Genomic DNA, 14081 nt, shown 5'->3' with positions numbered 1-14081 from the left:
GCATTCCCCTGCACTTTATTACTTGTCTGTCTGTGGTGAGTGTATTTAGTCTGTGTCCATTCTCTCAGTTTTTATCAGGTTGTTGTCTGTGCTTTTCCTCGTTCCTTGCAAAAAAATGACTTTTACAGCAGTGAGGGGAAACTTCACTTGAGTTTTCACTGGTAAAACAGCACTTCTGTACTTCCCTGTGCTGGATTAGCAAGTGTTCTTTCATTATGCCAGCTATAAAAGTTTAGTGTTTCTTGTCACATTTACATTACACAATGTCTCTTGGCTTTCTAAAATGAACTCCATTTCAAATCAGAATCTTTTACCTCGGGGGAATCCCAAATCCCATCTGGAAGTGGGGATGTAACAGATGGCGACTTGAGCCACATTACTGTACACAAAGACAGCTGTTGTCGTCATGCCTGATTTATCTTGACAGTAACCTTTAAAAAGCGACTTCAAGACTGACTCACCTGAGTCCAGAGACGGGGAGTGTGAAGCAGCTCGCTGACAGAATAAATCATCCTTTTTTGACTGATCAGCCACTCCGTCTCTCTGACAGACTGTTTAGGATATCTGAATAGCTGAGTGAAACTTTTACGACTCACTGCTTGCAGAGGACACTTGCTTCTTTAAAAAAATTTAAACTTTTGCGTATTTTACAGAAAACTGATGGTGGAGCTGCATAATGCAAAATTGCTTCTTTACCGTAATACTTAAACTCACGGACTGTTGCCACACTTAAATCCTGCAGATGCTACATTTTTATATGAAGTTTTAGTCAACAGAAATCGCTGCACCTAAGTAGCTGGTGCTTAACCAGCAAAAGACATTTGTAACATATTTGTATAATATGATTTTATGCCAATATTAACTGTGTTGAAGACAAACATCAAGTATGGTTAAACCAGCTAACCTTTATTTAACCAGACAAATATAGAACATATTCTTATTTACAGATGAATCCTGGGAAAAGGTAAAGCTTCTTAAGGATGTAGAGGTAAGTATAAAAAGAAATATCAAACTAGAGTTCCACTCATGTCTGCATACTGAAACTGACTTTCAGTTTCACTAGCTATTTATCTTTCTTTTCACTTCCTGTTTGATTAAGGTTTCCTAGGAAACTATGATCTTTTTTGGGCTGGAAGGTCGAGGAGTCCTGACTTATCTGTTATATGATCAGTTTTCTGAAAAGAGCAACAATAAAAATACAAGAACAACTAGTGTTACCATCTGTTTATCTCAGAAAACAAACATTTGTTTATGATTACTTTTTGGCCATATGACACAATCAGAGTAGCACTCACTGCTCCAAAATAAAACACATCGTTTCTGCATGCTCTGAAATTTAACATTGATTCTATGCTGGTTGTTTGAATGGGTTTCAAAGTTAATGAAAGTGAGAGAAAAGGCACCAGACACATAGCAGAGGGGACGTTCATTCTCAAAATTTGATGGAAGTATGTTGCCAAATTTTAAAGTGCTTCAAAACGGAGCCTCTATGCTATTCCATTTTAAACAGGACAGCACTCGTGTGACTGTGGCATGGAAGATTGATATAATCATATGTAATATGTGACACCATCCAGAGTCTGTAAAAGCTTCTATTTGGCATGTCACTAAAGCATAACCCAAACCCTTAAATGAGTTGCTGGTGACCCGGTGGACAGTAAGGGACTAACAATTGCCTAATCAGGTATTAATTAAATTAAGAATTCTATCGTCCGATAATGATATAAATCACAAAAATGTAACATTTTCTGTAAATTCTGTGAATCTCGGGCAGCTCGACTTGTGGGAAGTGTTTCCAGCTGGGCGTCGTGTAGCTGGAGTCGAGTGTTTTAACAGATGCATGAAACTATACATTTTTAGACATAAGTTGTAACGGCCACCGTTTTCTTTGTGAGTATTTATTACACGGCGTGCTGCGGGGAAAAAGCCTGTTCTAACGTTTGAGTCTAAGGTTTATTTTTTAGCACCTGGTGGCTCTTTTTTACTTCTCATCCGTAAATAATCTGCTCTTTCACGTGATTCAGTTTATTTTGAAAAGTCTCAGGATCTTGAGCTTTATTGTGAAAGGTTTATGTGGAACAGAAACAAGCGGACACGTGATGGTTTTACCGTCATTGTTGCTAACGACAACGCATAAAAACAGCCGCTTGTCCGTCCGTAGTGTGGTTATATTAAATATAAGTGAAAGAGAGAAATTAATATAGCCACTACAGTGACCATCAAAACCATGAAAAAATATTGCCGTAAACAGTTTATTTTGCGACACCATGAAACAAATCATAAAATGAAACGATAGACGTTTTTATATCGTCATCCGATATATATCGTTATATCGAACAGCCCTACATGAGAGACATCTCCATTAGGAGGTAAGATAAAGATCGCTATTTTACATGTTTATAGTGAAATAAATGTATATAAAAAAATATACATTAATTGCCTCAAGGCAACACTGCGCAGTTAGCCCAGTTTTTTTCAGGCAATATAATTCATTAGCATATGTGTGTAGAGATGTGTTTGTGTGCATTTATATGATCATAGTCAATGTTTTTTACTTTACAATCTACTGATAATTACAGGACATAGACGTAAAAAGCTTTTATGAAAGGAAACCAAGGGAATGTGCACTTTCTGTCCTCAGAAAGTGAGGACAGTGAGCTTTCAGGGAGTGACAGTGAAGTAGAGGAGTGGATCCCTGAATCAGGTTTGAGGGACACTTAGGAGCTCAGGGGTCAGGGGGTAAAGTAATTGTGTGTGTGTGTGTGTGTGTGTGTGTGTGTGTGTGTGTGTGTGTGTGTGTGTGTGTGTGTGTGTGTGTGTGTGTGTGTGTGTGTGTGTGTGTGTGTGTGCATGGGGTTATGGTCAAATGTTGGATGTATTTTGGTGTTTTATTGTTCTGTGAAATGTTTACATTGTTTATTTGTTGTTTATTTATTTGTTCATCCTTGTTGTACTAATAAAACTTATTATAGAATAACTTGGTGTTTGACTGCCCTTGTTGCACAGTGTTGCCTTGAAGCAACAAACCAATATCTGTTTGGGGGGGGGGGGGGGGGGGGCGCAGGGTGTCAAATTTTATGATTGATATATTATTAGGGACCCTAAAGCTCCCCCGAAATAGGGAGAAATGTTTTTTCCCCAGAAATTAAAAAGTCACCCTGCAATAATACAAAGATAACATAGAAAATCCCATCACTGAGACGAGCCCCCCGTGAGCACACGCTTTGGCAACAGTGGGTAGAGATGGCACGATACCACTTTTTTATGTCCGATACCGATACGTAATATCGGATCGGTCCATCTCTAACAGTGGGAAGGGAAAACTCAATTTTAACAGGAAGAAACCTCCAGCAGAACCAGGCTCAGGGAGGGGCGACCAGCTGGGGGTGAAGGGAGGAAGACAGGACAAAGACACACTGGTCAAAGCATAGGTGTAACCTACTTGATAAGATGTAAAAGTTAGCAAGAAAAGATGGGATGCAGGTTTATTATGACAAACTAATGATTTTCCTTCACTTCCAAAATAATTACTTTATTGTGATTAATATATGAGTATAGTAGCGAGCTCTAAGGGACAGCGAAATTCATTTAATTCAGGGTGACTCTGAGAAAGTCACAAAGCACAACAAATGCTTAAACATAAGCACATGATTTTGTAACACATAATGTGCAAGAAAAAACATTACCACAGTGCCAGTTTTTGAAAAAAGAAAAGAGAAAAAAAATCTTGAGCCAGATGTTAAAGAGTTGCAAAATCTTTCATGCCTTTCTTGTGCTACCCTGATATGATATGCCAGGCTGCTGATAAACTTCATTATCAGCAGCCTGTCGAGAAGCCCTGCGAGAATCTCCTTCTATCTTTGCTTTACGGTTTTCAGAAGCTACCTGTCTGTAGTCTGCAGTGTTTCTATCTGAAGATAGCATGTTATCTGGAATAAGGGCACTTTCACACCCCAACAGATAACTTCTCCTTAGTTTATCATCCTACAGTACATATGCTACAGAGGACATGGCAATGTCCTGCAGAAAAATCCTTCCCTATTATAATGAATTACTTTGCAAATGGCCTGAAAATAAATCAAATGTGGTGCACAGAAATTACCTAGTCACATTCTTTCATCACAATACTTATTAAAACCAGCCTCCTAACAAATGAACATTTTATCATCCACATGCTCAATAAAAATGAAATGTGCTGAATGCACACACATACTAACAGAGTAACCCTCTACAGTCCTGCATGCTAACATTCTTCATTCGTAAAAGGCCAAAAGTATTTAACACAGGGAGGAGTAACAGGAAATGAATGAAAAAGAAAATAATGTTGTCCTCTATGGATAGCTTCCAATCTCAGTAAGGAGTATGGCCACGTTGATTGGCAGGTGACACAGCCAGTGTTTGGTAGGCCTCATGCACTACTCTGAATAATTAAAACTGGACCTCTTTCCTGAGTGTGTGCGTGCTGTTGGTGCCTTTCGGAGCATTTTTAATGAATAACCCTGGCTATTATCATGGCTTCTAAGCCATAATATTATGCTTCCTGTGGGTGGCTGTAGCTCAGGGGGTAGAGCTGGTCACCTACTGACCAGAAGGCTGGTGGCTCAATCCTAGTCTGTTCCAGTCTGCAAGATACTAACCCAAGTTTCTCTTCGATGCATCCATCAGAGCATGAATGGGTGTGAATGGGTGAAAGCACAAGTTATGTGAAGTGCTCAAGATAGAGTAGAAAAGCATTATATAAGAACCAGTCCATTTACCATATTGTTGGGGTCTCTAAACCGTTCAAACAATAAAACTCAATTTCCTATGACATAACTAAATATAGCACATTCTAAAAGGTCGATTCTGTTCATCTGGACGCAGCGTTTTCAGTGGGAGAAACGTTTCATCACTCATCCAAGTGACTTCTTCAGTCTCAGCTGAGCACAAAAAGTAATGACTTTTGTGTTTAGTCGATTACTTGTCACTGTTTTTGAGGGTAAAACCCACATACTAAACTCTGCTGCTCAACCCTACAAATGTGGCACCATTTAAGGGGACATAAACAGACTTTCCAAACGTATAAGATTTAGATAAAGTAATAGCCAACCCCAACTCCACAACATGGGTTGGTTGCTAACATATTTTCAGAATAATTGACCCAAAGTTCCTATTATAAAACTGCTAATTTATGGAAAAAATGAAATTAAAGAATTTGGTCATTATGTTTAAACTGGTTGTGTGCACCCCCACCTCCCTTACTCGAATGTTCCCAGTCACAATGGACCAGTCAGTTTTAACAAGTCTTATATTAACATAACAAACATTTTTCACCACCAAATTCAGTTCAATGGGTAGTTCAGTGAGTCGTTCACTGAGTCATTCAGTGGGTCGTTCAGTTGGTTTCATTTATTTGGTCATTCACTGGGCCATTCAGGGGGTCAGAGGCCAAAGGGGGTGGGGGGTGGGTGGATTCCCATTCATTTCCTATAGTGGTCACTTTTGACTGGGAACACCACAAATGAAATAATGTTGATTAAATAGTTGATTTTAAATCAAATCCTTAGTCAGACTATACAATACATTATAAACACATATAATGTTAAATGATCCTGTCTTATACAGGATCATTTTATCGATTTACAGTGTTCAGGTCATGCTATTAATTGTCACAATGCTTGTATTTTTCAATCCGGTTGTTAAGTGATGACGTGATGATGTTTATATTATGCTAACATAGCTGTGTCGCTAGCGGTCACGTAGCACATGCATATACCAGCTAGCCAAACTTCAGTAACCCTACAAACGTCACTGCTGTTTAGTTTTCTGTCTTCATTTATGTTGGAAGTGATAGCAGAGCTGTACGTTTTAATTTGTTTTCAAAACCCTGCAGTCAGGACATGCTATATTGTATTTAGATAGAAGCTAGCGAGCTAACTTCCTGCTAACTTCTAACTCCGTTAAATGTCATAAATTCCGTTTTCATGGATGCCTGGATGTTAAACTCAATTGTTACACCTGGTAGAGCAGAACGCTGATCATTTTATTAAAGATGAAAGACTTTAGACAGTTTTTCAACTCTCAGTAATGCCATAGTGATCGTTTGATATATGGACCTGCAGCGGAGTTTAGGCCCAGACACGGCTAGTGACGTCAGACTGAACAACCGGATAGTGTAGCCACTGCACATGTAACTCTGTATCTCTAAGCCCTTCAGGCCACCAGTGTCTGGTTCTGTTGCTGCCTCGTGCTACACACATCCTTAAAAAAAAAAAACAGCTCACGTGTACCAGCAATAGATTATTTATCTCTCAGTCCCATATGAAAGGCTTTGACCAGCTAAATATAACTGAGTCAGCGACGTTGCGGTCTACCATCTGTGTAACTACCACGTACTGTCATTCAAACTACAGCCACATTTTTGTGTCTTTCTTTTTCAATGCTATAACTTTTGTCAATGTAAATAAATACCATAGAAATGTTATTTCTAAATCTTTGAAACAAAAACATTACCAACAAAGAAACATCTCAAATCAAAGCAGCTGACACAGGTGGCCAGAAAGAATTTATAAGGTCCTGCGAGGGAGCTGAGCGAGCTCAGGGTGAAAGATGGTGGTGATGGGTGGGAGACTGCTGTGAGCGGATGTTTGCCATGGGAGGAGTGTTTGACTCCTATTCCAGACACATCCTGGACTCACTAGTTCTGTGCCTGCTCTGACACCAAGGGACATGTGGCTGTTTTTTCCATACACATGTGACATGACTGGTATTTAGAATGGGACAGAGAAAGTGCAGGCAACTTTGTACAACTATACATCAGGAAGGCAGTCTTAAATGACTGTAATAAATGAATAGATGAATGTGGTATTTAAAATTATTTATGAGGTACTACGAATGTTAGTTCAAGCATATGCAATTTACATCAAAAACATCGTCAACATAATGTTTCTAGACTCTCAGGAATAAACGTCCAATACGTCCAATACAAGAAGATGCCAATGTGTCCGCAGACACTCGACAACACTCTTCAAAAGGTGCGACTTTTATTTCAAAGGCAAACTACTGTTACTTCTCCTGTTTCCAGTTTAGGACACACTTTCACAGTTTCACTACGACTTGGAGAGCAGTTGGTGAGTGTTTGCAGACATGTCAGTGTCATTCATTAAAACTACAGTGAATACAGTGTCAAAGGTTTTGACAACAGGTTGTATCACATCAATACAACTGGCAGAAACCTCAAACAAATATGTGCATGATGTCAAAGAAACCAGAACAGTTATGTTAGAAATAAAGTATATATTTCTGCATTAATGTAACGCAAAGAATCTCTGTGAAGGATGTTTTCATGATGTTAGCATGTAGCAGGCATTCATAAATAGGTCGGCTTTTCCCATACATGTTGCAGGTAACATTTCCCAGATGATTCTGCATAAATCCAGTAAAACAGGCCCACTGGATTATTACTTCTAATGGATTTCAATAAAATACTTTGCTATTGGCTGTTTAGTAATACAGTGGAACCCCGACTCGTTCCAGAGGGTCTTTCGTAAGTCAAAATTTTCGAAGCACCTTTTTCCATCGCCTTTTGAGTGAGGCGATGCTGGCTGAAGACGAAGTTCTTGGTGGAGGCTGAAGAAAGCATACGTATGCATGCATACATACGTACGTGTACATGTACATAACATTATGGAATTTAATTCTAAACATACTAAAACTTACATTTATGTTAATTAATGTACGTATGTACACTGTGCAATGATATTTCATATTTATGCCTTATGCCGGCCCCATTATGAATGAACGATAGGCTAATTGCAAACGAAAAGCACACGAAATAGCGCACTGCAACAACAATACGTCTTTCACGTGGAACAGCAAAACACATTTCTGAAACGGATACACGGGCATTTTGCCGTACCACGGGCAGAAATATTGCCGTTAAGTGCCTTCGTAACTTGAATTTTTTATTAAATGGTGTCTTCGTAAGCCGGGGTTCCACTGTACCAGCATTGCTACACAGGAGTGAAACATATAGAATGTCAAAAGTGCCTTGAAAGATCAACATTGTCTTTGAATCATAAAGAGACAAAGTACTACTAATATAATTTACATGTTACGATATGCTAAGATATTTCAGGTTATTTATCTTTTATTTTTGGAAATTGATTGTTTATTAAATGTGAGTGCTGCATGGATGTCAAAGTACTTAATTACATTTAAAAAAGACAATTTTCAGTATAGTATATACAAGTATATCTTACCCATGAAATAAAATGGGTTTTAGAGCTGTGGTGTAAACCGACTAAAGTTATTAAAAAGGGGAAGTGATTAATCTTACATATCTCTACTGCCAAGGTCAATTTGCTACAATGTAATGGAAAATGTTAAGTTCAGAAAGATGACACCGACCCAGTAAGGAGCAAAGCAGTTATGAAAAATTCCTCCTCTTTAGGACAAGAAACAAAGTTGCTCAAAATGTTCCTACTGCTTCAGAAGTTTACTTTTACTATTTGATTCATGATAATAATGTTTTTTTTAAGTTACAAGGCTGTCATTAGAAACAGAATGAAACAGAACGTTTTTACACTTGGCTGAGGTAGACATGGTAAATGGTAAATGGCCTGCATTGGTATAGCGCTTTTCTAGTCTCTAAGGACCCCAAAGCGCTTCACACTACATTCACACACTGGCGATGGCAAGCTACATTGTAGCCACAGCTGCCCTGGGGCGCACTGACAGAGGCGAGGCTGTGTGACATGAGACACATCTACATTTTTGCCAGGTCTAAAAATTATTTTGTACAAGCTTTTTGTTAGTTTAACCCCAATTTTAATCCAAGTTTCATATGGAAATTGTACTAAAAAATCCATGCTGCCGTTTATGTTTGTATGCTAAAAAAAAGCACAAATTAGGATCCAGAAGAAAAAATGCATAGCAAGGCTTGTGTAATCTTTTTTTTTTTTACTCACCCTCCTCGGGTTTGATGGGTAAAACAGGGCGATCTTCCTCAATCTCTTTCACTCCTTCCTTTTCCTCCTGTCTTCCTTCACTGTGACGGTTAATCACCATCTGATTTGGCTCTCCACCAGGCTGACTTTCTTCCAGTGTAACTCTCATTGGTGGCTGGGTGGTGGTGATAGACTGGAATACAGGTGTTGTCAGGGATTCAGGCCGCCTTTGGGAAGGAGTGACGGGCTCAGAAGTAGTCTTTTCATAAATGCTGGTTGGAAAGCTGCTCTCTGAGTCCTCCTCGCTTCTCTCTTGCACTGTGTCGATAGTGTAAGGCACATCCTTTCCTTCAGGCCCAGACACATTCTGAAAAGTTACTATTTCTTCCTGCTTCTCCCCCTGCATCTCTTCCTCATTCAACCTTTCCTTCTCATAAACTGTGAGTAGCTTCTGCGTTTCCTTTGGACCATTTGAATTTGCCTCAGGATGGATGGGAACCTCTGAGCTTTCCATGGTGTACAGTGGAAAATGTACTGTATCTGATCCTCTCTCTTGACTGGATTGGATCTCTGTACCCCTCTGTGGAAGACTCACATTGGTCTGACTGATAGAACCCCTCAGTGCCACGCTATCTGATGTATTTTTGTTATGTGCCTTAGTTTCAGTGCCTCTCTGAGGATAAATGGCACTTTCTGAACCCGCATGTGGATACTCAGTATGTTTTTCACTCTCTAATTCTCTGTGTAATGGAAATACGACACTACCCAAACTCTTGTGGCCATGCAATGAATCGTCTAAATCTGTCTGTGGACGTAAATTATTAAAAAGGACACCTTGCAAACTTGTTAGACCCTGCGAGAACTGCCAAGAAGATGTGGCACGCATATTTGGCATGTCAGTAGTCTGCTCTAGTCTCAGGGGACTTTCTGTCACTTCTTCTCTGCCTGAAGGATGGTCACGAACTCCATATCGTTCTCTCAGCGCCTGCTTGCCTTGCCTGTCAAAGCTCTGAAGAGAAGAGATGCGGTCAGGTTTGACAGAGCCTTGGGACACAGATAGAACTTTTTTAAAGGAAGAGGAAGATGGGGTGGGAAACAGCAAAGACTGTGGGTAGGTCTCTGGAAAGTCTGTAGGACCATAATCATAGTCTTCTGGTTTCTCTTTATCAAGCGGTGACAATTTAAAGAGAGGAAGATTTCCATTAGGAAGGTGATAAGGAGTGGCAAATTGATCTGTGTGGCCTTGTTGATCAAACCTGTATGGGAAATTATCATGCCTGATGACTGTATTATCCTCTGTGGGTGCAGCTAACATGGGTTTATGAACTTGCTGCGGATCACAGTCTGGTACCGGGTAGCACATGAGCTTCCCCCCTTCATTAGGGCAGTGGCAAACACGGCAAGGGTCAATGTGGAAGGAGTATCCAGCCTCAAACTTTTGTCCAGCATGAACACATCCAACTCGTTCGCACTGCATGCAGCCATCTGCAGGCTCGGAAACCTCGATGCAGTTTGGTGGCATATCAGGACAGCTGATGAAGTGGCAGCTGATCCGGCCCCCTCCTACAGGACAGGAACACTCGGTGCTACCATAGTCAACAAAGTAGGAGTCTCCCTCGGGCACCTTGCCATTCTTGAACCCAGCACTGATGCAGTCGTAGTACTGGTATCCCTCGCACGCACATCCTTTTTGTAAGCACGAAGCACAACAGGCACCGCTCTCCAGGACTTCTTCGATACAGTTGTCCAGCAGGGGACAGTTTGTGCCAGTGCAATCAAGCTGGCACAAACAGACACTCGAGTAGAAAAAAAACAGCGCACACTGCAGTAGTACTACTTCAGCTTGAGCCATGGCACCTGGTATAAGTTCAGTAATGATGAAGATCAAGTCTTTAGATTATCTTTAATGACTCATGCGAATCACCTCTGCTCTGCAAGAAACAGGGAAAAAAGACAGAAAGACAGGTTTATTTCTCAAAATGCAAGAAAATCAACCTCTGGCTTCCCAGTTTAGCGCATAAGAGTCCAATTTTTACAGCCTTGCCATCTTTTTAACATTAAGACTACATACTTGTCATTATCATCAGCTGGAGTGCACTGTTATGAATCATTATGCAGGCTGTGATGATGAAACCTGGAATCTGCCCAGCTTCTAAATTTCTAGTGCATCTGTGATTATCTCCATAAAAACATTCCTCTCATAATCTTGTGTTGCAATCAACCTCTAGCAGTCTAATAGCTGAACATACATGAGATGCCTCAAAACAGTCTGGCTGCTGAGTTTGTTGGAAAGTCATTACACTTTAAGAAAAGCACATTCTCTAAGGTAATTAGCAGGGTAGGGACCAAAGTGCTTGGCCTCCTTTAAATAATGATTCTTGTTGGAAGTTTCAGACTCAAAGTGATTTTATTTACTTTATTATTTCACTTCATCAGGAAGGAAAAAATCTTTCACTTATTTTACCATACAGAATGTGCCAAAAACCCATGCTGCCTTACACTACATGTTCTAACTTTGAGAGCGTTCCAAGAACTACATATTATGCTTTTGTAAAAATGCTTTTGGACTGATCTAATTCATCATCAGCGATACTAGGTACATTTTTCCCTGACCTTTAGGTCATCTCTGCAAATAAATACACCCTCCCTTCTTGGACTGACATTACGTTTCTAAGCACTGAATTCCACAGAGAATTCCTATGAACATTGTTGTCAGGAAAAAAAGAAATTCTGCTCCAAACAAGGACCCGCATCGTCTGTTAATCCCACCTGAGTCATGAGTAATACATCTGATGAGCAAAACAGCTCATGGCCTTAACAGATTTGAACTGCTTAGCTCATTATATGTTTTAAATTAAAAACTAATTTCTTTAATTTGTTTTGTTGTTTATTTGTTTGTTTGTTTGTTTGTTTTACCTCATGCCATAAATTCTCAATATAAAACTTTATAAATAAAAACACAAATCAAAATGTTGGCATTAAAGCCAGTGTCAAGAAACTATCAGAAGCATTTATCACTATGATTTTTCAAAAAAGTTCCCGGAGGTTTGGAGGAAATTCCTGTCAGAGCCTGCCATAAAGTGAATCACAATTAGGTGGTTAAAATCTGACTCCATCATAATTATATGGGTCCAGAAAGTAGGGGAACTACACAAGATCGAAGCCAAATTTATATAAAGTAGAGACCTGTAATGAGCCAATTATTGCAACGCTGTTATTCACTCTGTGGCAACTGTGTATTACACTCTCTTAGAACCCTTTTCACCAACACAGTACTGGGGCCTAATCCAGAGCATATTTCCATTCGTTTTAGCTGCAAACATGAGTGGTGCTAGTGTCGAAAAGCAGGCAACAGCACAGGTCCTTGAAATTTCTGGTTTTAAACCACCAATGTGAACAAGTGTAGCTGGAGCTACCGCAAGAAACTTTCCCCCATTTGCTGGAAATTGTACCAACTTTTGAAATGTGATGCTAGCAACATTTGCCTCTGAAATGCAGGCAAGTTCTCAAAAGGCATCAAGGCTGAACTCTTTCCATCTCACAGCATCCTAATGGAAAAGAGGTGCACAATGCTAGCCCCTTTTAACTGCCCCTTTTCATACAGATGTATCCGATGTAATGCAATAGCAGCTTACTTCATGCTATTCTGGAGGCTTTCTGTTACCACACCTACAAGTTGGCTCATGACAGTGTGTCAGTGAAAGTGTCATGCACCTTTACTGCAGCAGACACAATAAAAGCTGGCAAGGAACGGCTGCAGAGGAATGGAAATACAGCAGCCTGGTGTTTCCCAGAGCTGTGAGGGAGGGGGGGGGGGGGATTCCTTCATTTCTGCCTGCCAAAACACACACACACACCCACCTACACACACACACACATACACCTATACACACACAGCTGAAGTAAGTAATGCATCTCTCTGACAAGGCCTGACAAAATAGTGTTTACTTTAAAAAAAGTTTTCAGTACCAGTCTTCATCTGTGCAGTGCAAACTCGCTTTGGAGAGCAGGCAGAAATATTCATTTACAGCGTTAGACGTTAAGAAAAGTCCCCCTCAGTAAACTCGCGACCATATGGTGCAAACAAACTGTAAGCAACTCTACAATTTCGCCGCTGTTTTAATCTGTCTTCATCGCATCTGTAACTTTCTCTTGATAAATGAGTGCGGCTACAGCGGATTCAAACAGAAGGGTTTCGAAAGACTTTGCATCTTTTCGCACAAACAGCAGCAACCTGTCTTCACCTGATAACTGTGGGAAAAAAGTTGCTGCAACACCGCATTCAGACACGGAACAAACGTGAACACCGGAGAAAGTTTGGAAAAGCTCATCTGTGCTGAGCGACGCGTAAAAGTTCTCAGCGCAACATCCATGGAATTAAGCTCAGCCTGATTTTAACGACGGCGCACAGGCTGGCGACGAAAAGCTGCAAATACTGTTTAAGGAATAAAGCCGGGCAGAGACGCTGCTTTGTGTTACCTTGTAGAGAGCCGCCGGTCCTCTGTGCGCCTCCAAATGTGAACCTTTTGACCATCGACGTGCTGTTGGGACCAAGCAGGCAGGCTGAGGGGGAGGTACAAAAAGTTTCCCTGCTGGAGACTCCGGAGGAGATCCCATCCTGATCCATAATGAAGAGCAGGCTCTGCGGGCATGGGCCCACACAATACAACTGCTAAAGATTTGATTTGGCAGGACAGGTGTTAAAAATAACGAGTTGTTATTACAGTAATTAAAGAGTGAATTAAAACCGTGCCTATAAAGCAGACACAGGGCTCTTTTCAGGAGGACAATGCCCCTGGACTTGTTTCCAGCCCCCTTTTTCATTTCTATATTGAGGAGACTGACAAAAGTCTCACATTGACAGGTGACAAAGTAAAGTAAAGTAAAAACCTAAACCACTGAGGCCTACAGTGAGGGCTGCTCTGGTTCTGGTTATGCTGCCATGGTTTGGATCCTTGTCCTCTTACAGGGAAGCAAACCAGTCAAAGGCAGTTCTGAATGATCGCTTTTATTCTTGTATGAAGCATCTGATTTCTTCGAGGATGACATGCATAGAGCACGTAGCATCACCGAATGTTTGACGAGACCTGAAAAAATGTCAGTGTACAGTTTTATATATCATAGAGATGTTATGTCTATAATGTCTTGCTTTTT

At 40.4% G+C, this 14081-nt stretch overlaps 1 protein-coding gene across 2 annotated transcripts in view; it reads right to left on the bottom strand.

Annotated features, from left to right (window-relative positions):
* Window positions 1-13485, bottom strand: part of fbln2 (fibulin 2) — a 77250-nt gene extending 63765 nt beyond the window's left edge. Inside the window, exons 1-2 of one of the 2 annotated variants that reach the window (XM_026169063.1) lie at window positions 13407-13485; window positions 8949-10858 (exon numbers count right to left, since the gene is read on the bottom strand). In XM_026169063.1, coding sequence (XP_026024848.1) covers window positions 8949-10779 — 1831 coding nt within the window. In that variant the 5' untranslated portion in view covers window positions 10780-10858; window positions 13407-13485. The remainder of the gene's footprint in view (window positions 1-8948; window positions 10859-13406) is intronic. The other variant, XM_026169064.1, reaches the window with a different exon arrangement.
* Window positions 13486-14081: the final 596 nt, after the last annotated feature.

The sequence above is a fragment of the Astatotilapia calliptera genome, chromosome 5 (genome assembly GCF_900246225.1).
Source record: "Astatotilapia calliptera chromosome 5, fAstCal1.2, whole genome shotgun sequence".
Classification (NCBI taxonomy): Eukaryota; Metazoa; Chordata; class Actinopteri; order Cichliformes; family Cichlidae; genus Astatotilapia; species Astatotilapia calliptera.
The sequence above is the reverse complement of the archived record's forward strand: the minus strand, read 5'-3'. Positions and strand labels throughout refer to the sequence as shown.